The sequence below is a fragment of the Python bivittatus genome, unplaced genomic scaffold, assembly GCF_059951505.1.
Source record: "Python bivittatus isolate LINGU-HERP-01145 unplaced genomic scaffold, Pbiv_v1 ctg000700_np1212, whole genome shotgun sequence".
NCBI lineage: Eukaryota > Metazoa > Chordata > Lepidosauria > Squamata > Pythonidae > Python > Python bivittatus.
Genome location: NW_028277098.1, coordinates 91,270,703 through 91,298,148, shown reverse-complemented (window position 1 = coordinate 91,298,148; position 27,446 = coordinate 91,270,703). Strand labels below are relative to the sequence as shown.

The window sequence follows — 27,446 nt, the reverse complement described above, 5'->3', positions numbered from 1 at the left end:
CCAATGCCCAAGGCTTCTGCAATGCCTTAAAGCAGCTGTGCCCTTCCATGGAATTTGTACTTATCAAAATATTGTGGATACAACTGAACAGCAAGATCAGCAAAAGTATATTAAGTTGATAAGGAAAACTCATTTCTGAAGCATCTTAAATGTAGATTTAATTTAACCAATCAGCAGAGAAAGGAGTATAACTATTCTGGTCCCATGCCATTTCAGGCCCACCCACCAGGAAACACTGACAGAGAAAAATCTGCACCATAGACTTGTTTCCCTCTAACACCTATCTATATAGATAAAGAACAGTAGGTCATATGGTGAATCACCTACAATGTGCAAGAGAACAGCCCAGAAATAATTTTACTTTATCTGCTATTTGTGTGATTTCAGTCTCTCTAAACTACACAGAAACACTGGTGTAATGCTGGTGGTAGAAGAGCTCTATTATCCTTGCATTATCATCACTGGTGCACCAGCAACTGCCATCTATGAACACATGCAAGGAATTATTAAAACGAATCCAGTTGAACGCTAGCAGCCCCTATGTAACGTTTTTAATGTCTGGCAAGAAATGATCAATAAAAGATCACAAAGTACACAGAGACAAGAAAAAGGAAGGCAAGTTATTATTTCTTCTCTTTTGTGGGGGGCAAACTGATGGTATGGTATAGCATGGTATGGAGTAGAATCCCCATGAAGAAAGTTGGAAAAAAACTTTTCAGGCATAAGCAAAGCCAGTGTTTTGTGAAATCATTATTTTACATCTGTGTGAAATAATAGGTTCATCATCTGTCCATATCATTTTTTCATAGTGTTGCAACTTATTTTTAGAAAGTGTTATTTTGCATTTTCTAATTTATTTATAGTCTTTTCTGTATCAACTTGGCTATTAAGATGTTCCAATGCACGTACAAGATGCATTGCCCAACTTCTTTATCATGGACCACTTGCAAATTGTTAGGCAGCTTAGCAAGCCTCATAGTAAATTGTTCAAATTGCAGCATGTACATAACTCATATTGATAAAATGTTGCTTTATTCAGTACCCCATCAGTGTTGAAAACAAGCATCTCGTGAAAACCTAGGGCCTGAAGTTTAAGGATTAATTCAAGCAACCTATGACGTCTGTTCTTAGAAAATAAATCAAGTTCAAGGCCAAAGCATAAATAATTATTGACTTTTCCATAGATTTCCTGAATGGAGTTCACTGGACCACAATCTGAGAACTCATGTCCTAAAATGACCACTGAAAATGCCTATACATTGTGCTGAAAAAGATCAATAGTAGCAACCAGATTTCTGCCAAGGAGACTTGCCTACCTTTTCACTGAAGAAAAAAAAATCATAAGTTTTAAAAAAAACTATAAAAGATGGCACCAGAACCAAGTTGTGGTAAAAATGTAAGAATCCCAACCTTGGTAAAAAGAACTGAAAATATTCTGTTCATGATTTTACATCTGTTCATATACCATGAGCCTTTGAGAGAAGTTAAAATATTTTAAGCTGTTACTAGTTAAATATTCCACAATTCTGTTCCAAGTTCTGCTGGAGGAGGGAGGCAGTGCTGCTGTCATGCACAATATGATCCTATGCATGTTTACTTGAAATTGCAGCCTTCAAGTACAGGTAGAAACAAATGGCCAATGTAGAAAGAACATTTAAAGTAAATGCAATTCCCATAAAAACAACACATTTAAAAAAAGGGGAGGGGGAGGAACAGACATTGAGCATTTCTTTCTTTCTTTCTTTCTTTCTTTCTTTCTTTCTTTCTTTCTTTCTTTTTTCTTATTTTGGCCTCATTAAAAGCACAAGGGACAAGCCCGACTGACAGGCAAGGTTAGTTAAGTTCCTGGTAGAAACTCCTTCCTCAGTTGAAGTTCTTATGGCACCTTCAAAATAAAAAGGAACACAAGAATTTGTAAGAGTGGTTATTTTAGAAATTGTCCATTCCAAGTATGGGTGCAAGGATCCAAACATTTATATTTTATGAACCAATTAACCCTCAGTGTTAGAAATGGAAAGAACAATTATTTTGTTAAGATGCAGACTCAAGATAAACTAACCAATTAATTCATACGAAACTTCTAATATTTTGTTGCTGTTGTTAGTTAAGATTTATGTATACATAATACAAAGAATAATTTTATTTAAGTTTGATGGTAGTACTACCCCACAATTTCAAGTTGTATTCTCCTACAATATCTAATCTGCTTATTAGGGCTGGGCATTATTTCAGATCTGAAAGGGAAAACCTTTGGAACTGAAGGTCAACTCCTTAAACCAAACACATGATCCTCACATTGGAAGAGTGATCCTAGGAAAAGATGCATTTGGCTGAATTAACTACAATAACTCAGTATGTTCCCTTCTGCCTTTGATTAACCAGCCTGCAGTGCAAATTAAATTTCTGGGGTCTTTTGAAAATCTACTTTCTGAGATGGGTTCAAAGAACTGATCATTAAGCACCTCTTCCATGAACCTGAGCAGCTCTTAGAAATTTACAAACAAGCAGGTTTTCAAAATTGACAGTATTTTAACTATATATACAATGAATTAAAAATGTCTCACAACACTGAGTGTCTTAGTAACTTTCTTCACAAAAGATCTTAACTTGGACTTAGGGCACCCAATGTAGCATGGTAGATATATATAATACCCCTGATACAGCAAGTCCACATATCCAACTTTGTTTTAGCACATGAATGAAGCTTCTCAAAATCATTCTCAAACTCAGCTATTTAAAAAAGTATAGAAATCCAGTCTGCCAAAAGCCTTACATCAGAAAAGTAACATAAAAGAATTTGAAACATGTTAATTCCTTCAGCCTGTTCCAATATCCTCCAAACATATACATAAGAAGGTGCAGCATGATGCAAGCCACCTTTGAAGAACAAGCTTGTGAACAAGCTTTTCTTTATGGCTATCATTGACCAAGGAAATGGAACATTTTGCAACCTAAATGCTAGCAAAAACACATAATAAATCAGTTTTGAAGGCAGAAGCACAATCAAGTCTGTAATATTTAATGGTAAATTATACTTTCAAAAATATGTATCTTTAATATGAAATATTTGAAGAGAAAATTTAAAAAGATCTAATTCAAATATCAATCTTTCCATTTAAGTCCACATACTTAGTCCATGTTGATGTTATTGCTAGCACCTCTAATAGGCTACATACTTTATAAAAGCAATTCCACTTCTGTCCCTCTCCCCCTACTATCAGTGTATCAACCACACAATAAAGCAACTAATCTCCACGATGCTATGTGTATATGGAAAATCCATCGACTGAGCATCCTTGGACTTGCTAACCCTTAAATGGCTGACCTCAAACGGACAGTAATACAGATAGTCCTTGCTTAACGATGATAATTGGGACTGTCGCTAAGGAATGCAGTCGTAAACTGTGACATCATGTGACCGTGGCACTTAGCGACAGCAATTCCAGCAGTCCCGTTACTATTGTTAAGTGAGGACCGCACATGACCATGACTTCCGACCTCCTGCTGGCTTCCCCCATTGACTTTGCTTGTGGGAAGCTGGCAGGGAAGGTTGCAAACCGCAGTCATGTGACTGTGGGACGCTGCAACGCTCGGAAATCTGGGCCAGTTGCAGATGTGAGTTGCAATCACATGACCGCAGGGGCACTGCAACAGCCAGAACTTCAAGGACCAGTCATAAGTACCACTTGTTCAGCTCCTTTGCAAGTTCAGTCACTGAATGAGCAGTCATTAAATGAAGATCACCTGTATTGTTCTCTGATTTACATTATTTAAAAAAATGTTAAAAATTAAAATTAAAACATTAAAAATTAAAATTAAATTTGTATTAAAGAAATGAGAGCCAGTTTGGTCTAGTGGTTAAGGCACCATCCTAGAAACCTAGTTCTAGTCCTGCCTTAGGCATGAAAGCTGGCTGGGTGACTTTCGGCCAGTCACTCTCTCTTAGCCCAACTTACCTCACAGGGTTGTTGTAGGGAAAATAGGAGGAAGGAATATTAGGTATGTTCACTGCCTTAAGTTATTTATAAAAATAATAAAGGCAGGATAAAAAAAAAGAAAACATGTATATACAATCCATGGCACGCTCCCCCCACCCCAAACTCCAATATTTGCTGTATGGGAGCAAAATAGGCATGCCCTCCTCTCACACATTCTCCAGATAACCCATACACAAAAACTCCTTGAATACATAAGGAGGAAAGACAGAGGAGGAAACCCTTGACTTCTCTGGTCTCTCTTATTTCTGCCCCACCTTGTGAACACTGAGAAATGGGGGGAGAAATGAGACAGACTGCAGGGTTCTCTGGAAGAGGCAATCTTTGGATGCTGCTGCAGGAACATCCAGGAATCTGAACTCCTTGGGATATGGAGAACAGCAATGCTTGGAAAGGCCGAGGGTAGTAACTCCATGTCATTGGAATGGTACACTGTCCAGATTCATTCCCGGCACAAAGGTACTTTCCCAGGGAATGAAGGTAGAGAGTCTGCCCAGATTGGGGCTCAGAAGCCACAGAAGGTAAGGTTCAGTTGTTCCAAAGCCTCTAATGAACACTGGAAATTCACATGAACATGATTTATGAAGGTAATCACTAAATCAAGGTATTCCAGAACAACAAGCTAGGATACAGTGTCAGAGCTTATGCTTATTTGTCTGTATGGATTTATAGATTCTGATATTCTAAATAATTAGAATATATATTAATTGTTTCTGAAAATTGCCTCTAATTTTTGTTTCAAAAGTTTTATGTATTTGGTGCTGAGTCTTGTATGTTTTATTCTATCTCAAAGTATTTAGCCTCAGGTCCCACCCACAATGGATGTGTAGGAAACTGATGTTTGAGATGCCGCTTGTGATTTTATCAGGGCTAAATGTGTTATTCCATCCATTCGTCATTGCCCTGGACATTTGATTACCTAATGTAAAATGGATGTTGTACTTTTTATTTTTAATTAAAGTTTTAAATTGTAGATTGTTTTTGCCTTCTTTCAGAAGTAGGGATAGCTATTTTCTCTGTCACACATCTTAAAATTACTAGGGCCAGCTGATGATGCTACAGAGCTTCATATTCCATTACCACTAGTACTAGTGCTACTACTATTACTATTATGCCTAGTTTTCAGGAAAGTAACTTCTCAAATTGTGAGATGCCCTATCTCTTTTGTAAGCTGATGCTAAGGGAAGAAGAGCCAGGTCACAATATTTCCTTCCCTCAGGAAGATAACTGGTGGCAGTAGGGAAATACTACATAACTGGTGCACCAAGGAGGTAGAACCAAGGAGGTAGAACCAGGTTGTCACTCTTAGAGAACTTTTGGGAAGGGGGAGCAGAGACCTCTCTATCTTCCTCTCTATGGACACCCAGCCGTGTGTCACTATAGCATGGAACACATGTCTTTTTCAAAAGAGGAAGAAAGAATCTATCAAAAACAAAAATTATAAAGAAAACTAGACTGTAAAAACAGAAGTTATGTTAAACCTGAGTGAAGAAAAAAGTTTTCACATGATACAAAAACGGCCATTCAGATGACTCCTTAGAGAAAGGTGTTCTATCTTATGACTCGGTACTGAGCAAGGTATCACTTGATCCATCCACCTTATTTTATTTGGTGGGAGCATGAGTGCTAGGCTTCTGATGAAGATTTTATGGAAAAGATAAGCACACAAAGGAGAAAATGATCTTTAGGGTAGCCTAGTTCCATCTCATTAAAAGCTCTTTAAATTGGGCCCAGAAGGACCCCAGGATCTAATGCAAAGCACAACTAACAAAGCATTGGTAGCCTAAATTAATAATTTGCCAGTCTTTTTCCTGACCATCTGTAGTTTCAGAACTATTTTAAAAAGCAACAAATTGCAGAAGTTGAAATGAGACATTACAAAAGTGCAGGCAACTGTGGTTAAGCAATCATTTTGGGGTTATGGCACACATGGCACATCCGCTGACATCTCTAAATGACTATAGTAAATCAATAAACATTATTGCTAAACAGTAACTTCCATTCCCTTAAAGATAACCTACTTCAGCAACAGTGCAGTAACATGCTTCTGGTTCAGGTTTTACTTTTGTTGTACACTTAAAAGTGCCACTGTAAAGAAGCTGTTTTCTACCTCAGACTCACAGATGCAAAGAAGTAAGGCTGATACCTACAACAATGCTAAAACTTAGTACAATTAGCCTTTGAAAAAACACCCTTCAGCATAATACCTGATTTGTCTATTATGCTTAGGCATATTATGCATAATACAAACATACATTATGCTTTCTTGCAAGGATTGGTAAGAATTATTGAGTAAACAGTTTGCTCTTGAAGCTTCATCCAAATGTGTTGAATGAAAAAGCACTGTATTAATTGTGAGTTTCATAATATATTACACTCTAAAAGAGAAAACAGCTTTACTTAACTGAGGGTATTATATAAATACAGGTAGTCCTCGACTTATGATGTCAATTGGGACTGGAATTTCTGTCGCTAAGCGATGCGGTTGTAAAGTGTGACTGCATCACTTAGTGACAGCAATCCCTGCAGTCCTGGTTGCTGTTGTTAACTGATCCCACAGTCGTCAGGTGAGGCAACTTCTTGCAGGCTTTCCACAACCAAAGTCAGTGGGGAAGCCAGCAGGATGTTGTAAGTCCGAGGCTGGCAGATAGGTAAGTGGCTGCTGCCGGGTGGGGGAGGGAGAAAGGTGGTGCACAGGGGTGTGGGAGAGGGTGTGAGGGGTTGCACGAAAGGCATGGTGCAGGAAGGATGCGAGGGGGGTCATGTGGCACAGGTTGGGGAGTGCATGCAAGGGTCCACACAAGGGGTACAGTACGGGTTGGGGTGTGTGTGCAGGGTGTGTGAGAGATGTGGCGCAGGTCAGGTGCACAAGGGAGGTGTGGCAAGGGTCAGGGAGGGTGTGCGAGAGGTGTGGTGCAGGTCAGGTACACGAGGATGCGAGGGAGGCATGGTGTGGGCTGGGTGCATGAGGACACACAAGAGGCAGGGTGTGGGTCAGGAAGGGTGTGAGAGGCATGGTGTCGGTCAGGGAGAGTGAATGAGGGAGGGTGTGGCACAGGTCAGAGGGTGCAAGGGAGACACAGTGAGGGTTGGGGAGGGTGTGTCAGTGGCTGACGCAGTGTAAGCACAGAGGATCTGGGGGAGGGTGTGCAGGTAGGGGACACTTACCCTAGTGACTTGCAACCTTCCTTGCTGGCTTCCCCTTTGACTTTCTGGGGAAGCTGGCAGAGAAGGTTGCAAATGGCGATCATGTGATTGTGGGGTGCTGCAACCAGGTGTAAGTGCCAGATTGCGATCACGTGACTGTGGAGGTGCTGGGACAGCCAGAACTCCAAGGACTGGTCATAACCACCATTAATTCAGCTCCATCGTAACTTCAGTCACTGAACAAATGGTCACAAGTTAAGGACTACCTGTAGGCAATAGTCTAGTGAAACCAGGGGAATATTGCTCTGCGTGAGTCATAGGGGTCACACACATAAACACAAAGAATGGTTACCTGCTAGAATCTTAATGACTTCCATAAGATTTAACTGCAAAAATGAAAAATGCTTTTTTTATAATCAGAGAGAATATGCATTTAGTCTGTATTACTCTAGTTACAGTTCAGCAGTACATAACTTTAAAAGACTCCAACATAAACATTTAAATGCTTATGAGCTACTGCCTAAGAGCTAGAAGCAGCGCAATAGGATTCTTGCCATAAGCAATAGATTAGGGCTAGATCTGGTCTTGCTAAAAGCCTAATACATGCAAGGGTGCATTCAAGATACTGGCATATACAGTACAGTGCATTCAGAATCTATGCATGCCAAATATCCACTTCCTTGTGGCCTTCACAGTAAAACTCTGCATTTATTTGAACAAAATACTGGGCATGCAAATACCTACATGACTTCAGGAGGATTCTCTGTAGTCCTATGTCTTGTCTGACATCTATTGATTCACTGACAGATTCACATCAACCCTGACAAATCAGTGATCTGTGGCTTTGTTAGGAGACATATAGGTATGTGAGTTTGAAGATCGCTTTTCTACAATGGGTGGAGGGCCATTACAGTGGATACTAAAAGTCCAGGAACCCTTGTAAGATACCAAGCAGCATAAAAATGTGGGCTGGTTAAATGCCTTTCAGATAACCCCAGATTCAGTTCTAGTAACTTCACTTAAAATAGTATTAGCTAGCATGGTTCTCATCAGGCACTTTCTAATGTCACACAGTCACAAATAGGATATAGCATTGGAATAAACTGTCTGAAGCTGCAAAAATTAACTTTCTAAGTTACTATTAGTCAAACAGGAACAACAGACATGCACTCTTTATGTAGCAGCATACTGTGTAATTATTGAACTAAGAAGTGTAGCAAGGTTACACAATATATAAATAAGCACAGATTTCTCATTTACAGTGAAGTTAGTGACTAGCCTCTTTAGCTTAAAAGCAGATATTTATGTACAAAATAAAGAAGCAGGCTTCTGCTAAATAATTTAATGAGAGCAGTTGCATCTGCCTGTATTTCACTGCCTGCCTTCAGATTGCTAAGCATTTGATCATTAGGCTATTAACATGAAAAATATTTTAATTCAAATCAGTTTTATTTAAATTGTAACAAATATTACAACATATGAACTTACAGAGATTGTATTGACAGAAATATAATATACAACTTCTAGTTTCACATTTTGCTCCCATTCATTATAAACAACTGTAAGCATCAACCTTGAAAGAATAGTCCTTTGGCAGTTGCACAGAAAATTCCAGAATGAAAATAAACCTCAACTAGAATAACCTTATAAAAGTCTTCAAACCATTTCTACTTGGTTGTACTCTGATTTTATCCCCATGCTTGATAATGTTGGAATTGGCATAAAAATGTTGAGGGCAAAACAGTTATTCTACTTGGGATATATCTGGGGGTGGGGTGGGGGACCTGTATCTGCAGTGTTTTAGGGCACAGATTGGATTACAGAAGTAATCATATTATACAACTCAGTCACAGAAAGTATTCTTCAAGCTAGAATACTGGTCCTTCATTTTTCTTGATACCACAAGCATGGACACAGTACAATGTTAAAATTTGTCCTGCTCACTCATTCTCTTGTAACACAGACCTGTGGAAATGGAAGGCAGAGTTCAAAGATTTAAAGTTTTACAAAGATATACAGTATCATATAGTACTTCTACATGATACAGAGCCTCAAAACCCATAATTATCCTTTAAGTCATTGCCTAGAAGTTTCTAGTCAAGGTTGCATGGTGGAATTGTCCTCATCAAAAATGATAGAGAAATATAGGCTTGGTCTAACGGGATTTTTACCACAATTTATTGTTCACTTGCATAGGTAGAAAAATAATACATATAGGATAAAAAAATAACACATTATTTTGTTCTAAGTGGCCAGCAGTTTAATATTAAATTTACATTTCTGTTATAAAAAGAAAAAAGAAGAAAAATCATTGTAAGCCACCTTGAGCATTTATTCAAATAGAAACGTAGGGTATAAATTTAATGATAAAATACATAGAAGGTCCACAGTTACAACTGGCTTCCTTAAATTTATTTCCTCAATCCCAGTTAGCCTTTCTTTTACCTCCATCAAGATAAAAAGGGGTTCCCAGATTTTCTGCAGTATTCATAATATGTTTTTCATACTGACAAGAATCTTTAAGATGCAACCATTATCTCTTGTTCCAATGCAAGAATTTTGCCTCTATTAAGAAAAAGGGCACACCTTCATGCACACATCAGGCATTCTTTGCAGCCCTGGTCAAAGGTAATTTTCCAGCCAACCAACTGTGCTTTGATATTAGTTACAGAATGTCCTGCTAACAGACAACTCCAAGGAGACCAAAGGAGAGCAAGTGGCAGGAAAGCAACATGAAAGAATGGATTGAGTTATACTCACTACTTTTTATTTCTAGGTTTTAATTCTTCAGCAGCATTGCGGAGAAAAATATAGTTTTTCTTTTGTGGATTATAGAACTCATGCCCCTGGCAAAAAAAAAAGGTTGAACACAGCATTACAGATAAACCTGAATAACAGTGTTACAAATTAGGCATATAATATTTGTGATATTCAATTACATTTTACTTCAAAATTATTGAGCATTCATTAACGCTATAGAAACCTTTACCCCAGAATAAACAGCATTTGTTCCTTGACTTAAAACTTTACGTGAAAATATATCTTAAAAAAGCAGTTTCTGCTTTTAAATACCTATATAAAGGTCTATAAACAAGAGAAATTCAGGTTGACAGCTAAAAAGCAAGATCAAAAGGAAAAAAACAATTATAGGAAGAAATATGGCAATTCTGACTAAAATAAGTTGAACCTAAGTATGAATGTAATTGACATCATGGTAGAAAATGAGCAAGCAATTTATTCAAGCTAAGATATAAAACTATCCACTGTAAGAAATATTGATTTGTCAACAACCAAGGTCTTGTTTGTTGTCTGTCTGGCTTGTGGAAGTGACTGCACTATGTACTACCCTCCAGTCTATCAACATTTGCTGCATGAACATACACAGTATGATTAAACATACTAGGAATGTAGGAAACTGCCTTTAATTAAATGAAGTCATTTAATTTATCCAATTTAGTGCTGTTCACTTTAAAAATAGGAGGGCCTTTCTTAGCCCTACTTGAAAAAAAGGCTTGTGCAACTGAGACATCCAGGTAGTCCTCGGGTTACAACCACTCGTTCAGCAACCATTCAAAGTTATGACGGTGCTGAACAAGGGGGACTTACGACTGGTCTGCGAAGCCGCAGCTGTCACAGTGTCCTCCAGTCACGTGATCATGATTCAGTTGCTTGGCAACCAGCTCGCAGTTATGACGCTTGCAGTGTCCTGAACTGCAGTCACTTGATTGCAATTCAAGCGCTTGGCAATTTGCTCACAATTACGATAGTCGCAGCATCCTGAAGTCATGTGATAGCCATTTGTGACCTTCCCTGCTGGCTTCCCACAAGCAAAGTCAATGGGGAAGCTGGCAGGAGACCACAAGTCCCCCTTTTTCTCCTGCCCACCCTCCATAATCCACCCAGGGCACCCACCTGCCCATCCACATTCTGTAGCACCCACCCTCAGCACCTGACTGCTTGCCTGTGCTCCGTAGCGCCCACCTGTGGCACCTATTCCCCTGCCTGTAGTTTCCACCCGCCAGACTACTTGCCTGGGACTTCCGCCTCTTACCATGTCACGGTCGCTCATTTAATGACCCGCACAGTCCTGGGGTTACAATGGCAACTGGGATTGCTGGGATTGCTGTTGCTAAGCAATGTGGTCATCTGATGTTGCACTTTACAACCACATTGCTTAGTGATGGGAATTCTGGTCCCAATTGCCATTGTAACCCAAGGACTACGTGTAGTTCTGTCAACTACAGGGTGAAAAGGAGAACATAAGGCAAAGTTATATATGTTGGCAGCAGCCCCATATTTTAAGAAAAATCTATTCATACCATGGATAATCTACTAATTTTTCCAATAACTCTTTATTGATATCCATCAACAGAATATGCAACACAACTGCAAAAGATCTATAGGAGGTTCAGTAGTTCCACCTTCTTACCTGTGGCACTTCAGTTATAATTCCCTACAAAAGTTATAATTCCCTACATATTTATAATTCCCTACATATTTATAATTATAATTCAGTTATAATTCCCTACAAAAACTTACCACTGATTTTCTACTTGATACCAAGTCTTGCACCAACTTAAGATGGGGTTTAGTGGCAGCAAAATGCAAAGATAGTATTTGATGTGAATTCTTTTCTGAATCATGTATAATGCTTAATGACTATCATTACCAGATATCTGAAAAAGAGATTTTTCCTTACAAAAATGAGGCTGATGTTCTGGAAGTTTTCAAATTTGTGGACACAGTACTCACTCACAACATTTTGTTCATAATAGCAGTTATACAAGTAGTCCTCACTGAACGACTATTTGTTCAACGACCATTCAAAGTTATGACAGTGCTGAATGAATGGTATTTACAACTGGTCCTCGAAATTACAGCTGTTGCAGTGCCCCTGAGGTCATGAGATCAAAATTCAGACACTTGGCTGCCCACTGCATTTATGACTGCAGGGTGTGCTTCAACTCCCCCCACCTACCTATCTCCCCATCTCTGCCCTTTTGGCTGCCTTGCACTCTGCTGCCCCTGCATGCCCGCTGCCCTTCGTCGTCCTCTTCCTCCCTCTGCTATCAAGGCATGTCTGGCCTGGCCGTGCAATGTTTTCTCAAGGGTGGAGTGCAAGGCAGCAGGGGTGGCAGAGTACAGTGGCCAAAAGGGCAGAGATGGGGGAGACAGGCAGGTGGGGAGAATTGAGGCAAAGGAGAGCGTGGCAGGGCAGAAGCGTGAGGTCCTGGCCTGACGACTGCAACCAGGACTACCTAAACTGCTGTCGCTAAGCAGTACGGTCACATGATGCTTCTCCTAATAGGCTGAAGAATAGCTTCTATCTTAGAGCTGTAACTATACTGAATTCTACCGTATAGTGCAGTATTAATGCAGCATCAGGGGTTGTGCAATATGGAATGTGAAGGTTGTGTTTTATGTGTGTTGTGTGTTTTATGTGTTCTATGGTTTTTATATTTTTAAAGCTGCACTGGGGTGGCATTTAATTTCGTTGTACAAGTAGTACAATGACAATAAAGATTACTACTACTACTACTACTAATGACCGCATTGCTTAGTGACAATGGAAATTCCGGTCCCAATTAGGGTTGTTAAGTGAGGACTACCTGTATTCAAAATCTTTGTTTTCAAATTGCTAAGCACATTATTAGAGCGATTTCATTGGAAGTGCATTTCAATTGTTTGCAGCAGCAGTGGAAATGTTTACTAGATATTTTAGTGCAATGGAGATGCTGAATTTTTCCAACAACTGCTACTGAAAGGAATTATCTTAAAGTAATTCAATTACCTTTGACCAGTCATAACTAGAAGCATATGCAAATATGTTGCCGTTATGGTTGAAGCAGCAAGCAGATATTGGCTGGTCCAGCTGCTCAGATGTTTTTAGCTTTGTCCGTGCATCTTTATCCCAGAAGCTGAATCTGCCATCAGACCCTACAGTTGCAAGAGTGCCGTGGGCAGGATGAAAGGCAATTCCATTTACCTGTTAAGTAAATTTTAAAATGCAATTTAAATGTTCACATAATCTCAACAATGAAGACTGAAGCTCCACATTATCAGGTTTATAATTTAAAAGACATAGAAAAAAATAGAACAGGAAAAATAATCACTATAGAAGTACTGTTCTATAGTTTGTACAGTATGCCGTAGTATCTCCTCTAATTTTTCTTAGATATTTTAGAACGTTATGTGTTTCTCTTTTTTTATCCTAATTAATTGTGATTCTTTTGTTTTATTTGCTGGTCTATGATTGAATAAAAATTGATTGATTGATTGATCACTATTTCCATAATCAGATGATCTGCATCCTAAGGTACAGAAGAAAGTTGCACAGTTGTAAGGCACAAATGAAAGTAATAGTTCCACTTTACTCTGCAATGGTGAGACTACACCTTTATTACTTTGTCCAGTTCTGGACACTTTATTTTAAGAAGGGTTCACAGTAACTGGAATCAGTTCAGGTTAAGTGTAATAAGGATGATATGGGAAATTAAGAGAGACAGAAGGACCTGGAAGTGTTTAACGTTGGGACAAGAAGACTAAGAGGCTTACGGCAGCACTTTTCAAATACCTGAAGTGATGTCTCACAAAAGAAAATCAAGACCTGTTCTCTGCCAGCAAATGATGGATTCAACATACAGAAAAACAAAGTCCAAGTGAATGTTAGGGGAAAAAACCCTTCCTAACTGTAATAGCAGTTTGACAGTGGCTTCAATTATTTCCAAAAATGGTGGGCTCTCCTTGCCCGATGTGTTCAAATAAAACATAGATGGTTATCTGCCAGGGATGCTTTAAGTTAGATTCCCATACTGAGGTGACTGGATTCAGAAACTTAAATATTTCCTTTGAACTTCATGATTCTTAAGCAGCCAGTATCATTCACTATCGGCTACGCTGATCTGAGATTAAGTTCAGCAATATCTGGTAGGCTACCAATTGCCAACTCTGCTTTAGACAATGAGACAATACTGCTATTCCATACGAGGTGGAGGTTAAAGCATTCACTTTCATTATTTTTCTCACCATCATATGTTTATTCTCGCAAAACAAATGATTACCATTAATTTATAGGGGAAGAGTGAAAAATTTATTTTATTTATTAAATTTGTCCCCCACCCATCTCCCCCCAATGGGGGACTCTGGGTGGCTCACAACATGTTAAAACAATAAATAAATATACAATTAAAATATAAATTAAAACCTATAACACTTTGGAACCTATTTGGTCAAGTAATGCAAGTATTTGGAGGATTTTTTTTCCACTTCCACAAACTAAAGCCTAACTGCTTTTTCCCACAGAATTTAACGAGAACCTAGAGAGAACCAAGCCGTACCATAACTTCTCTTTCATTTACATTAGCTAAACTCTGAATTCCGCTTATCAAATATACTAAGCTTGCCAGAGCTTTTCTCCACTCAGATATATTGTATTAAATGAAAATATATTGAGTTGACAACAGAGTAAGTGCTTTTTTGCAATCTGATTATAAATATCTGTTTTTCTCCTTTAATTGCCCTAGAAGAAACTTACTGCACAATGCATAAATACTTACTGCATAGATATCTTGAGGTGCAGATGTGTTTGTACCATTGGATCGATGGCATTTGAAGGTAAAATTGTCTTTGGCACTGAAAAAAAAATGCATTCCTTAATTTCACGTTGCATGCAATACAGTTATTCTAAAAGCCTACACTTCTTGGAAATGAAAAGTAAACAGCAGACTACTTCCAGATACTTACGGATTTGGTGGGTTAATATAATGAATGGCAACTCTTCCTTCGATACTTCCAAGGGCAAAGCCTGTTGGTTTGTTCACTTTATCTTTGAAAATAGCCACACAGCGATGCTAAATGAAAGAGATTGCAATTTAATTAGATAACCAGAGAAAGGTAACCATGTCTCTGGATGAATTTAAGGTACAATTTAGCATAAACACTGTTGAACAATTAAGACTATGCTGATTGTTTATTGATTATGATAGATATTTCTAATGTTTTTATTTTACTCTAGAAGGAAGTAAAATACAGCAAGAAAACTGGCAGTTTTGTTTGGGCTTTCTATAATCCAGGACACCATGTAAAAATCAGTAGAAATCATATAGCTTATGTACCTGTACTAGAAATATATTTTTCTGTCAGTGGATAACACAAACCTGGTTTAACACTGTATGGACAAATAGATCTAAGCTTTGACTCTCCCTATGCTCTCTCCTCTTCCAATTCAGCCATAGCTTGCTTCTCCAATAATTGTGTTTTCTCTTATGTCTAAAAGGGACAAATATAGCTTATACTCAAGGTCAAAAGGGAGCACAAATCTAAAGTTCATATTTGAATGTATGGGTAGTGTCTGAAACTAGCCCCTGCGTGACGAGGTAGAGAATCACTGGAAATATGTGTTGGCAAGAAAGCTTATAGGTTATTTTGCTCAGTGTATTGATTAACAAATGATCCCTAACAGGTCGTCTATCCAGCTCCCATTTAGAGAATTAAAAATAAAAATAAACTGCAGATAGAACAGGGGTTCCCAACCTGGGGTGCCCACACCCCCAAGGGGTGCAAGATGGAATTTCAGGGGGTGTGGCAATTTTATGCATTGAGTTAAAAGCTTATTTTTTTAAGTTCAATTTGTTCACCTGCATTAGAAATTAGACTTCTTCATCTTCAAATGTAATATTACTTTTGTAGGAGGTGTGAACATTAATCAAACGTTTCCTAGGGGTGTGGGGCATAGAACAGGTTGGAAACACTGAGATAGAATAATGTTCTTATACAACCTGCAGTGATACTATACTTTGAATATTATATACATTTTCAGTCACTATAGGTTAAGTCAAGAGAAGATGCAAAAATGGCAGCCAAAACATTTAAAGAGGCTAGAGCATCTGTCCTACAAAAGAAGACTACTGCAATTGGGGCTCTTAGGTTAGAAAGAATGAGGTATATTAAATCATGTCAAGGTAAGGTGGGTAAAGACATTAGAATTTGTTGCCAGCAAATGACAGCCAATATGGATAGTTCCAAAATGAGATTTGTCAGGTTCATAGAGGGTCAGGGTATTGATAGCAATCAATATTGGTTACCTGCAAAATCATAGGTAGCATAGCTTATACCCCTTGTTGCTGGGAAGCAACAGTGGAGGGGTGCTATCGCTCTCCAGTCCAATCTTGTGAGCTTCCCAAATGCATCCAGTTGAACAATATGTGACACACATTTCAAAACTACATGGACCTACAGACTTCAGCAATCCAAAAGGATGTTCCTGGTGTACCATTTAGTCTTAAGTAACTAAATGGTAACCTACTGCAAGTAAGAATTGCTTTAGCTAGGAATTCTTCTGTTGCAGCATCTGCCTTCTGGAACACCACGTCGACTGAGACTCATCTGGCTTCCACCCTAATTGTGTTTAAAAGAACTCCAAAAACTTGGTTCTTTCTCCAAGGCCTTGGGTTAAAGTAAGAGGAGGGTCCCATGTATTTTTCTGTTTAGTTTTTTCCCCAGATGTTCGGGTTTCTTTATCTGCATTTTATTACTGTTTTTACTGCATACTGCCCAGAATCATAATCATACAAGTTGGGTGGCCTTATAATTTTAATAAAATAAAATAAATTTCTGCCAACTGTCACCTGCCATTCGGTCCAGCATAGAACTATTTTTTATTTCCACAATTTAAGATTAGCAATCACCTTCCTTGCCTGGGAAAACAAAGGCAGGCTGAAGGGATGTAGAAAGAAGACTAATAAAAAGACAATTACTGCAGAGTATCTTTGGGGATAAGACAGTCTGAGATAATTAAGCATGGTTACAAAGTTTTTTCATGCTTTTGAAAAAGTTTCTTCTGAGCTTAATTGTGGTGCATAACATTCATTATATCTAGGTGTTGTGGGTATGTATGCTAACGTGTTGAGGTGAATTTTACATGTTCCTTATGTGGGGCATTTCAAATATTTTATTATTTGCTACTGAATGATATACAAATCAAGTTCTTGTAAGAAATTACAGGTACATAGTCATTTTTTCAAAACTTGGGAAGTTTTCTCCCCTCTCTCTAGAATAAACATCTGATTCCATTCAGCAAACGTAGAATACATTTCGTATACAGTGGGGCAAAAAAGTATTTAGTCAGCCACCAATTGTGCAAGTTCTCCCACTTAAAAAGATGAGAGAGGCCTGTAATTTTCATCATAGGTATACCTCAACTATGAGAGACAAAATGGGGGAAAAAATCCAGAAAATCACATTGTCTGTTTTTTAAAGAATTTATTTGCAAATCATGGTGGAAAATAAGCATTTGGTCAATATCAAAAGTTCATCTCAATACTTTGTTATATATCCTTTGTTGGCAATGACAGAGGTCAAACGTTTTCTATAAGTCTTCACAAGGTTTTCACACACTGTTGCTGGTATTTTGCCCCATTCCTCCATGCGGATCTCCTCTAGAGCAGTGATGTTTTGGGGCTGTCGCTGGGCAACACGGACTTTCAACTCCCTCCAAAGGTTTTCCATGGGGTTGAGATCTGGAGACTGGCTAGGCCACTCCAGGACCTTGAAATGCTTCTTATGAAGCCACTCCTTCGTTGCCCGGGCGGTGTGTTTGGGATCATTGTCATGCTGAAAGACCCAGCCACGTTTCATCTTCAATGACCTTGCTGATGGAAGGAGGTGTTCACTCAAAATCTTAGGATACATGGCCCCATTCATTCTTTCCCTTACATGGATCAGTCATCCTGGTCCCTTTGCAGAAAAACAGCCCCAAAGCATGATGTTTCCACCCCCATGCTTCACAGTAAGTATGGTGTTCTTTGGATGCAACTCAGCATTCTCTCTCCTCCAAACACGACGAGTTGAGTTTAGACCAAAACATTCTACTTTGGTTTCATCTGACATTCTCCCAATCCTCTTCTGGATCATCCAAATGCTCTCTAGCAAACTTCAGATGGGCCCGGACACGTACTGGCTTAAGCAGGGGGACACGTCTGGCACTGCAGGATTTGAGTCCCTGGCGGCATAGTGTGTTACTGATGGTAGCCTTTGTTACTTTGGTCCCAGCTCTCTGCAGGTCATTCACTAGGTCCCCCCATGTGGTTCTGGGATTTTTGCTCACCGTTCTTGTGATCATTTTGACCCCACAGGGTGAGATCTTGCATGGAGCCCCAGATCGAGGGAGATTATCAGTGGTCTTGTATGTCTTCCATTTTCTAATTATTGCTCCCACAGTTGATTTCTTCACACCAAGCTGCTTGCCTATTGCAGATTCAGTCTTCCCAGCCTGGTGCAGGTCTACAATTTTGTTTCTGGTGTCCTTCAACAACTCTTTGGTCTTGGCCATAGTGGACTTTGGAGTGTGACTGTTTGAGGTTGTGGACAGGTGTCTTTTATACTGATAACAAGGTCAAACAGGTGCCATTACTACAGGTAACAAGTGGAGGACAGAGGAGCCTCTTAAAGAAGTAGTTACAGGTCTGTGAGAGCCAGACATCTTGCTTGTTTGTAGGTGACCAAATACTTATTTTCCACCATGATTTGCAAATAAATTCTTTAAAAATCAGACAATGTGATTTTCTGGATTTTTTCCCCCATTTTGTCTCTCATAGTTGAGGTATACCTATGATGGAAATTACAGGCCTCTCTCATCTTTTTAAGTGGGAGAACTTGCACAATTGGTGGCTGACTAAATACTTTTTTGCCCCACTGTACCCATGGCGGATTCAACAAATCTATGATTCCATTTGGATTTCTCAAACAGTCTACTATTCCTTTATGACAAATCTTCCGGAAACCAGAAGACTTTCAAAGCCATATGTATTGTGACAAGAAAGACCAAATGACAAACAAATGTAAAAAAACTTGCAAAGAAATCTAACAGTTAAGATCACAGCCTTGTAACATCTTAAAAATCCAAATTAATTGCATATAGTTTTTAATTAATTATGCAGTAACTAAACTGTTTAAACAATTCAATTTTAGATATTATCATTGTATTATCACCTTTATTTTAGTTAACGATAAATAATTGTAGGATATCATAATTTAAGGAGTAATAATTACACTACAGGATAGGCCACTTGATGTATAAATGACATTTAGGCGGCCAAATTATAATTATGATATAGATTTTACTTGATATTATTATATCTAAGATTTTTAATTAGACATGTTATGTGCATTTTTAGTTGTACTGATCTATGACTGTAATAAACTGATTGATTGAACTAAACTGTTTTAGTGCTCTTATAAAAATATTTTAGATTCAAAATATTAAATTTCTTCATTCTTCCTCTAAAATTATCTATGTATGTTTAACAGGATCCAACAGATTATACAATCATAGAGTTGGAAAGAGTCTTACAGGTCATCTAGTCCAACCCCTGCTCAGGGCAGAATCCACAAGACTATTCAGACTCTGTCTGAAGACCTCTAACAAAAGAAAAAATATGCAGGGCCCTGTTCTAACAGCTTGCATGATCAGGAAGTTTCCACTGATGTACAGCCACAGCCTCCTTCCTAACAGTCCAACCCACTGGTTCTGGTTCTGCCTTCCAGGACAACAGAGAATAAGTTCATTCCCCCTTTTGTGTAACAACCCTTCAGATATTTGAAGACTACTATCGTATGTCCCCTTAGTTCTCTTTTTCTGTAGGTGAAACACAAAAATCCTTTAACTGCTCCTCACAGAGTTTGATTTCCAGACTCTCTGAACTTGCTCCAATTTGTCACTGTCCTTTTTGAACTGCAGTGCCCAGAACTGAATGGAGTACTCTAATTGGGATCTGACCAGGACAGAATAGAGTAGAACAATTACCTTCTGTTGTCTGGACTCTATGCTGTTTCACTTGTGGTCAATAAGGACACCCAGGCTCCTTTCATACATACTGTTACCAAGCCAAATCTCCCTCATCCCATATTTGTGTCTTGAATCTTTCTTATCCAGATAACAATGTTATGTTGCTCTCTATTATATTTCATCCAATTCATTTCAGCCCACTGCTTAAGCCTGTCTAAATCTTTTTGAATTTTCTCTCTTCTTCTTCTAAAGTATTAGCTATCACTCCTAGCTTTGTGTCATTTGCATACTTTATAAGTATGCTGGTCTCTCAGTCATTGATAAAAATGTTGAATAGCAAGGGCCAGGACAGAGCACTATGGCACTGTACTAAATACTTCCCTTCAAGTTGAAGTGGAGCCATTAATCAGATACTTTCATATACTGCAGTTACAACTTTACATTTAAAGGTAGTCCTTGTTTAATGACAATTGGGACCTGAATTTAGGTCACTAAGTGATGCGGTCATTAAGCAAATCATCACATGACCAGGCCCGATTTTACGACCTTTTTGTGGTGGTCATTAAGCGAATCATGATTCCCCATTGATTTTGCTTGCTGGAAGTCAGCTGGGAAGGTTGCAAATGGCAATCATGTGACCCCGGGTCGCTGCAACTGTCAAGTGTGAGCTGGTTGTCAAGCACCTGGATCACAATCATGTGACCACAGGGGCGCTGCAATGGTCATAACTTTGGGCACGAGTTGTAAGTTGCTTTTTTTAGTGCCACTGTAACTGCGAACAGTTGTTAAGCGAGGACTACCTGTATCCCATTAGGATTAAGAAACCAATGCTAGCATTACAATTAAAAATAAGTCATATTCTGGAAATCAAGAAAACTCAAGTTACCTGATGTTTAAGTGGAGAGTCTATCCTTCTAAATTCAGAAGGCTGATTCTCTAACTGATAAACTATCAAGCCCCTTTCTGCAGTAGCAACAACAGCCATGGGATATACCTGAAACAAGGGAAATTATACAAGAGTACAGACTAAGAACTTTCAATATTAATTTTATATAGTTATGTAGTAAAAAGAATGTTTTATTTCACATACAAATATAAAAAGAATGTTATTCACATACAAATATAAAAGTATTTAACACATAATTCATTCACACCCTTTCTCCCTGCACTAACTATAAATCGGTTTTATCATCATAACATATAACACAAACACCATTAATTACCATGATACAAAGAAAAGACTAACAGTCAAGTATAGCGTGATTCTAACTAATCAAGGTCTGAAGACCTCTGAAATTTGTTTCCTTACCACATCAGCACAATAACATCGCTCAGGCAACTGCAGTGTCATCATTGGAGTGGGGGTTCGTGTATCCCAAAACTAAATAAAAAGTTCAATAAGACCTCAATAAATTCTCCTACGCAGTAGCAGAATGATCATTTCATAACAGAACTTTGAAATGCCTCCAAAACTTTACAAAAATTGATTAAGAAATTATACTACTGTAATGAATGTGGGAGACAGAAGATACAAATGAGTCAATGGTTGAATAAGTCATGTTTGGGCTCAGTTCCCACCTCCTAAACTGAAGAAATTATTATCAGTTCAAAAGACTGCCAAGCCCTGTATATACTGAAATTAGATATACTTGGGCAAGACTCTGGTTGGTGGAACTCTCACTATTGACTACCTTCTGAGATACTTTAAGCACGGTCCAGTTTCTGAAAATGTACATTTTTATCTATATAGATAATTCTGTGGAGCATTCATCTTTTTTTTTTATTTCTAAAATTTGTATTTAAGTCAGGATACCAGATAGACTATGGCCTATTAGCTTGGAAGCTCATCACCACTGGATTCATCTGTATTGTTCCAATTTTCTCTTTTTGTTGTTCCTTGTAGTTTGATTTTGCAAACTGCTGTATTTTTAAAAGTACTGCTAAAATATAGTGTTACAAATGTAATAAACAAAAAACAACTGCTCCTAATTGTAAAAGCTCGGAGCATTTCACATACATCTTTTATAATCCTCAGAGATGTACTGGCCCTAACTGAGAAGGGATATAAGTGGATATTATGAAATAGAGGCTTCCCTAAATAAACTGATATTTGAATCAACGATTACAGATTTCACCCTCAAGTCCATGCATTTGGAAGTAAGCCTCACATTTACAGGAATGCATTATGCCTTACTCTACTATATCCTAACAGTTAATCATTTTTCCATAATAAATATTACACAGAATTGCAGAAAACATTTTTAAATGTTATTTAAAAAAAAAACGTACAAGGCTTACCTTTAATGTTTTATCCCAACTTCCAGTCATCACACAACTATAATTTGGTGCTTTAATCCAATGGACGGTCTTTACAGGAGCTTCATGCTGAAGAATATATTTAAAAGATTTCTGGAATCATTTCCCATTCATGCAATTACAGATTTCATTTTTCTGTAAAAAACATTGGCCCAGCCTTGCCTTTGCAATGACTTTGCTAAGGCTCTTACATTTTTCCTATGCTCTCCAGTTTAATATAGACTCGTTACATTTTGGCCTCATTAAAAACACACTAAGTTTTAATTCAAATCCGCAGATCACACTCCATAAGCACCAAGATCAGTGTATATATTTAAGTCAGTCCATAATTTTCAAAGATCTGGAAACAACCTCCCTTCATAGAGGAGGAACAACCTGAACAGTGTATGTTACATTCCAATCAATAATACATAATCACTTTTTTATCCCACTTAAGGACAAAAAAGAAGAAGAAAAAGAAGAGTTCTTAGGGACAAGAATGTATGTGTGATTCCTGTATGTGCAATTCCCAAACAGCTCCATTATTTAAAATATAAGCATTTGAACTTACTCTAAAATATTGACAGAGGTTGCCATATTTTCTTAGAAATTAAAATTAAATTAGGCCAACTGATTAGTATACATAACCAATCCATTTGAGTATTCTGTACTCTGCAAGAAAAGATAATTTCTTTACAGAAATTAAGAATTAAGTGAAAAATCAAATTTGAATTGTTTCTAACAAGCCTCTTTTTCACATTTTGTGAGAAAAACTGTGCTGAGAGTTAATACCAACAAAATCTTTGGTGTTAATTTTTTATTATTTACTTGCATCTTCATTACTAAATTTTAATGAATCCCTTACAGAGAAAACAATGTATGTTTGAAAACTGTACCTGTGCAATTTGTATTGCTTGATTACTGTTAAGATCCCACATTTTGGCAGTTTTATCACAGGACACTGTGAACACTTTACTTCCATCCTATTAAACAGAGAACAAAAAAACCTGTATTCTTAGTGCCTACTGATGGTAAAGACATTTTAAAAGGGAATATCATGCTCTTTAGTGGTTAGACTTCTGAAATGGGGTTGCTCTTCTCCAGGATACTCTCCTCCACTAAAGAAATTTCTAAGGTTTTAGACAGTGGTTTTGATCTCACTCTCCTCCTGCCAAAACCATTATAGATCTTTAAGAATGTTTCTTGTGAAATAACAGGACGTACATCACTCCAGCAAACATCCAGCACCGGTCCTGTATGCATCTGTTGGGCTTTTGGAATAGTCTGCCCATTATCTTGGATTTCCCAACAACGAACCTGAAATAAAGACATTTGTAAATATGAATTAGATAGCATTTGGAATGTAAGTATTTTACCTTGTCTTTTTGATGCTGAAATACATTTAGCTTTATAAAAAAAGCAACAATGTGATAGGGTTAGGCTATCCACTGAGAGGCTCAACTTATTGGTATTTTAATAAAGACCTTGGAGATCAATTTATATAGCGACTGGGCCATGCTTCTCTCAGTAGCTTTCTAAGTTACAGCATGATAGAATGTTTCATAGATAGAAACCTGAAAAAAGGTGTTCATAATCATAATAGTGACTTGCTCCAGACTTAGATATTCTAAAATGTCTCCTTCTATTTTAGTGCGTGTTCAGAAAAATGTAAAGTTAACAGAAATTTGATGAGATGAAACCAATTAGTAAGTCAGTCCTGAAATTTGAATTTAACTCATTTCCATTTTAATACTGTGAGAGGTTCTATCCTGGGATAGCTTTAGAACAAATTATGAAGTTGCAGCACTTCTTCACTGTTAATACATTGCTACAAACTCATTTTATCTCATACAGGTAGCGTGTGGTTACCTTAACCATTGCCCACTTATGGATATCACATTTTGTCTGCAAGATGCAGTCATTTTCCATTCAGCAAGTGCAGGGAAAGCTGAATGTATGGTATGCCTCATTATCTATTTTCATTTGTTACTTACATCATTTGCCCATGATCCTGCAATAAGGAAATTACCCGACAATGTTGGTGGGCTGAAAGCCAAACAACCTATGCTGTCATCAGGTGGGGAAGTAACTTCAATATCCTGGAAAAAAGTTGAAGTTAAAATGTGTTGTAATGGGGAACACACACCATGCACTTTAAATTAAGAAAATCCAATCAGAAAGGTCAAGTTCAGAGTCACAGCTACACTTCTACAATGGAAAAAAAAAACTTAATAAAATGGTAGTCTACTCCAATAAACATCATCTACATTTCAATCTCATCAATTGTAACAAAAATGATATGCTTCAAATGAAGAACATACTATACATATATCAAAATTGATGTTTTGTAAGCAAAAAAGAAGTACCTATTAAATATAACACTTTATACTATTAACATACTACTCTTTTCCCCCTTCCTTTCTCTCTGTTGATTAAATCATATATAGCTATTAGGGTTGTGCATACTTCACTTAAGCCAATAATATTTGGACTCAACCAAAGGGATTATACACACAATAGGCAAACTTGTTATCTTTTGAACTTAATAATTTTCAAGATATGTATGTGAAGTGATTTCGTTTCTCTCAGGGCATCCAGTGGCTTAATACCTTCATTGGGTTGTGGTTATCGGTGGCAGTGCTACCAAACATACTGGTGCCTCCAGTTCCAAATCCTGATGTTGACCCGAACAAACTCATCTTGGTCCTGTGATAAGGATGCAGAAGAACTTCTGGAAGTTATTTGTTATACAGAGTGTTCAAAAAATCAATATAACTCGTTAAATAAATGACTTTTATTTATAATATAGGCTGGTTGCTTTTATAACTGAAAGCATATTAATACAATTTACACAGAAATAAATGTAAAACAACAACACCACACCTCTTTGTAAATGCCTACCTCTTTTTTTTATCTGCAGTTACTCTCTAAGCAGGTGATATTTGTCCTGGGATCAGGGCCTTTCCAGCATGTTATCTTTTATTTGGAAAATCTTCCCCCCAAAAACTCACCAAGCATTAACCCCAAAGTTGCTTATTGCGAGACTAAGATTTACATGTGTTTACACACTCCAGTATCTTCTACAACTTATTTTAATCTTGGATTTATACCTTCAACTGAAGTTTATTTATTATTTTTAATATGGAGAGGGTGCTGTTGTGGGGAAAACAGGAGGCAGAAGTATGTTTGCCACCTTGAGATATCTATCTATCTATCCATCTATCCATCCATCTATCTAAAGGCAGAATAAAAGTATAATAATACATTTATACACACACACACGCAGGATAAAAATCTAATAATCCCTTGAGATATATACATATACATATAAAGGCGGGATAAAAATCTAATAATAATGATGATGGCCTCACTTTATTTGATATGATTTACTCAGAGGCCTATGGCGTGGTAATCCAAAGTTTTGATTCTATCTAGACCAGAGTCTTTTATCTAGACTCTGGCTGAGCAATTCTGGAAGTTGAGGCCCACTCATCTTAAAGTTGCCAAGTTTGAAAAAGACTGGTCTAGACTTAGGTGGCAGCGCTTGAATGCAATGGGGTCTTACTTCTGAGCCGATTCATATACTGCCATCAGATCATTCCAGTATAGACGCAATATTCTTGACAGACGGATTCTGGGTTTCCATAGGAACCAGACTGTCCCGTGGGGTCGCCAACGGCTCAGTTCAGCCTCAGCGAGAGTCCCAACGGACCGAGCCCGGTGCTTGGCCAAAGGGCAGGCGAGGACCCAGATCGCATGTCTTCTCTTTCCTCCCTGAGTGGGACTGCAGCTCCAATAATTCCACGTGAGCCGGCTGGGAATTATAGGGAGAGTGGTCCAACGCACTGAGGACCGGAGGCCAGTCAAGGGAAGAGCACGACCGACTAGGAAGAAGTAGAGGGCAGGCAGATGCTCTCTTCCGATCAGAGTTGGGGAAGAAAGGGAAGTTTTTTAGCTTATTCTATCGACCAGTAGTTTATCGGCACCCCTTCCGCCCCCAACGGTCCTCAGAGAAGGACAGACACCCAGAGAGAGAAGCGGGACGATGGAGCTCCCCCGACCTAAAGCCGCCTCGCCTACCTCGGAGACCTTTTCCGGAGAGGAGCCTTGTCCGAAGAGGCAAAAACACGACTCGACCAGGCCGGGGAAAAAAAAAACACCCACCCACCAAGCCTCCACCTCCCTCAAGCCGGCACGCCAAGTAGGACTGTTAGGCTTGTCTTCGAAGCCTAGGCCCTTCTTCACTGCGCAGGCGCCAAGCCACGTCCTTTCTCATTCGCCAGCCGCAACTCACGGCCTGTGGAAGCCCGCGGGACGCGTCCGCTTTGATCTCTCGCACGAGGTTTTCAGCGTTCCTGCAGAATGGCTCACGATCCCGTTGTCTTGGTGGCGCGCGCGGGGGAGAAGGGGGATGGATTTGCTGAAGCGCAGGCGGAGAAGGAAGGGGTGCACGATCAGGCTGCTCTAAAGTAGTCGCCCAAACTTGGGGTCTCGGGATGTGCTTGATGCTAACCCTCTCTGGGTCAGGTCTCCAGGTTGGGAAAATATTTCTTAAATCAATTCGGTACGGATTTTACCAAGAGGGCTGCTTAAAGACAGGTGGAGTGCTAATGATTGCATATGTAGTACGTTAATAGAATCTTTCACCTGTATTTTTCCTCTGATAGAAAATAGGAAATTGTGTATGAGCTGCATTAGTGAGTATGAAGGAATGCAAGTATACTTCATGCTATTTTTTATTTGGAATAATAATTACTTTTGGTCCGATGGTTTTCTTCTTCAGTATTGTCAAGACATGTTACCCACATATATAACAGTTCCTTGCCTTTTGAAAGATGGTTGTACACGTAATAGAATATTTCAACATTTAAATTTGGTCCACGTCATACAAATGGATAACAAAAAAAAAAGGGGGGGGGAATTCTTAACCACTTTTTCCATTCATGTTTGATTTTATTAAAAAGCAAACTAAACAAAAAAAACCCATCATTCTTTGGCTTACTTAATAGTGTGGTGTAAGTAATGATATGCTGGGAAAGACTGAAGGCAAACGGAGAAGGGGACGGCAGAGGATGAGATGGTTAGATAGCATCACTGAAGCAATGAGCATGAAACTGAGCAAACTCAGGGAGGTGGTGAAGGACAGGAAGGCCTGGCGCAATATGGTTCATGGGGTCACGAAGAGTCGGACACGACTTAACGACTAAACAACAAAGAAGTAATGA

General features: G+C 38.5%; 1 protein-coding gene across 4 annotated transcripts; it reads right to left on the bottom strand.

The window, feature by feature from the left end:
- Window positions 1-536: 536 nt before the first annotated feature.
- RAE1 (ribonucleic acid export 1) lies at window positions 537-26,458 on the bottom strand. Of its 4 annotated transcripts, XM_007439502.4 has the most exons (14): window positions 26,302-26,458; window positions 24,831-24,927; window positions 24,216-24,320; window positions 23,446-23,538; window positions 23,118-23,204; window positions 22,225-22,311; window positions 21,236-21,307; window positions 20,813-20,920; window positions 14,886-14,992; window positions 14,699-14,774; window positions 12,934-13,128; window positions 9,903-9,988; window positions 7,495-7,528; window positions 537-1,885 (listed from the first exon to the last, which is right to left on the bottom strand). In XM_007439502.4, the coding sequence occupies exons 2-13, from the start codon at window positions 24,918-24,920 to the stop codon at window positions 7,525-7,527; spliced, it is 1,110 nt and encodes a 369-aa protein (XP_007439564.1). In that variant the 5' UTR covers window positions 24,921-24,927; window positions 26,302-26,458; the 3' UTR covers window positions 537-1,885; window positions 7,495-7,524. The 4 variants fall into 4 exon arrangements, with proteins under 4 accessions (XP_007439564.1, XP_007439566.1, XP_007439567.1 ...); XM_007439504.4 differs by lacking the exon at window positions 7,495-7,528; XM_007439505.4 differs by lacking the exons at window positions 537-1,885; window positions 7,495-7,528 and adding an exon at window positions 7,536-9,107.
- Between the last annotated feature and the right edge of the window lie 988 nt (window positions 26,459-27,446).

Coding starts and splice junctions, on each gene's coding strand:
- RAE1 (XM_007439502.4), bottom strand. CDS start 24,920: ATGAGTTTGTTCGGGTCAACATCAGGATTTGGAACTGGAGGCACCAGT. Junction 23,539..24,215: donor CAGGATCATGGGCAAATGAT/GTAAGTAACAAA, acceptor TCTTTATTTCAG/GTTCGTTGTTGGGAAATCCA. Junction 14,993..20,812: donor ACTCTCCACTTAAACATCAG/GTAACTTGAGTT, acceptor TCTTTCATTTAG/CATCGCTGTGTGGCTATTTT.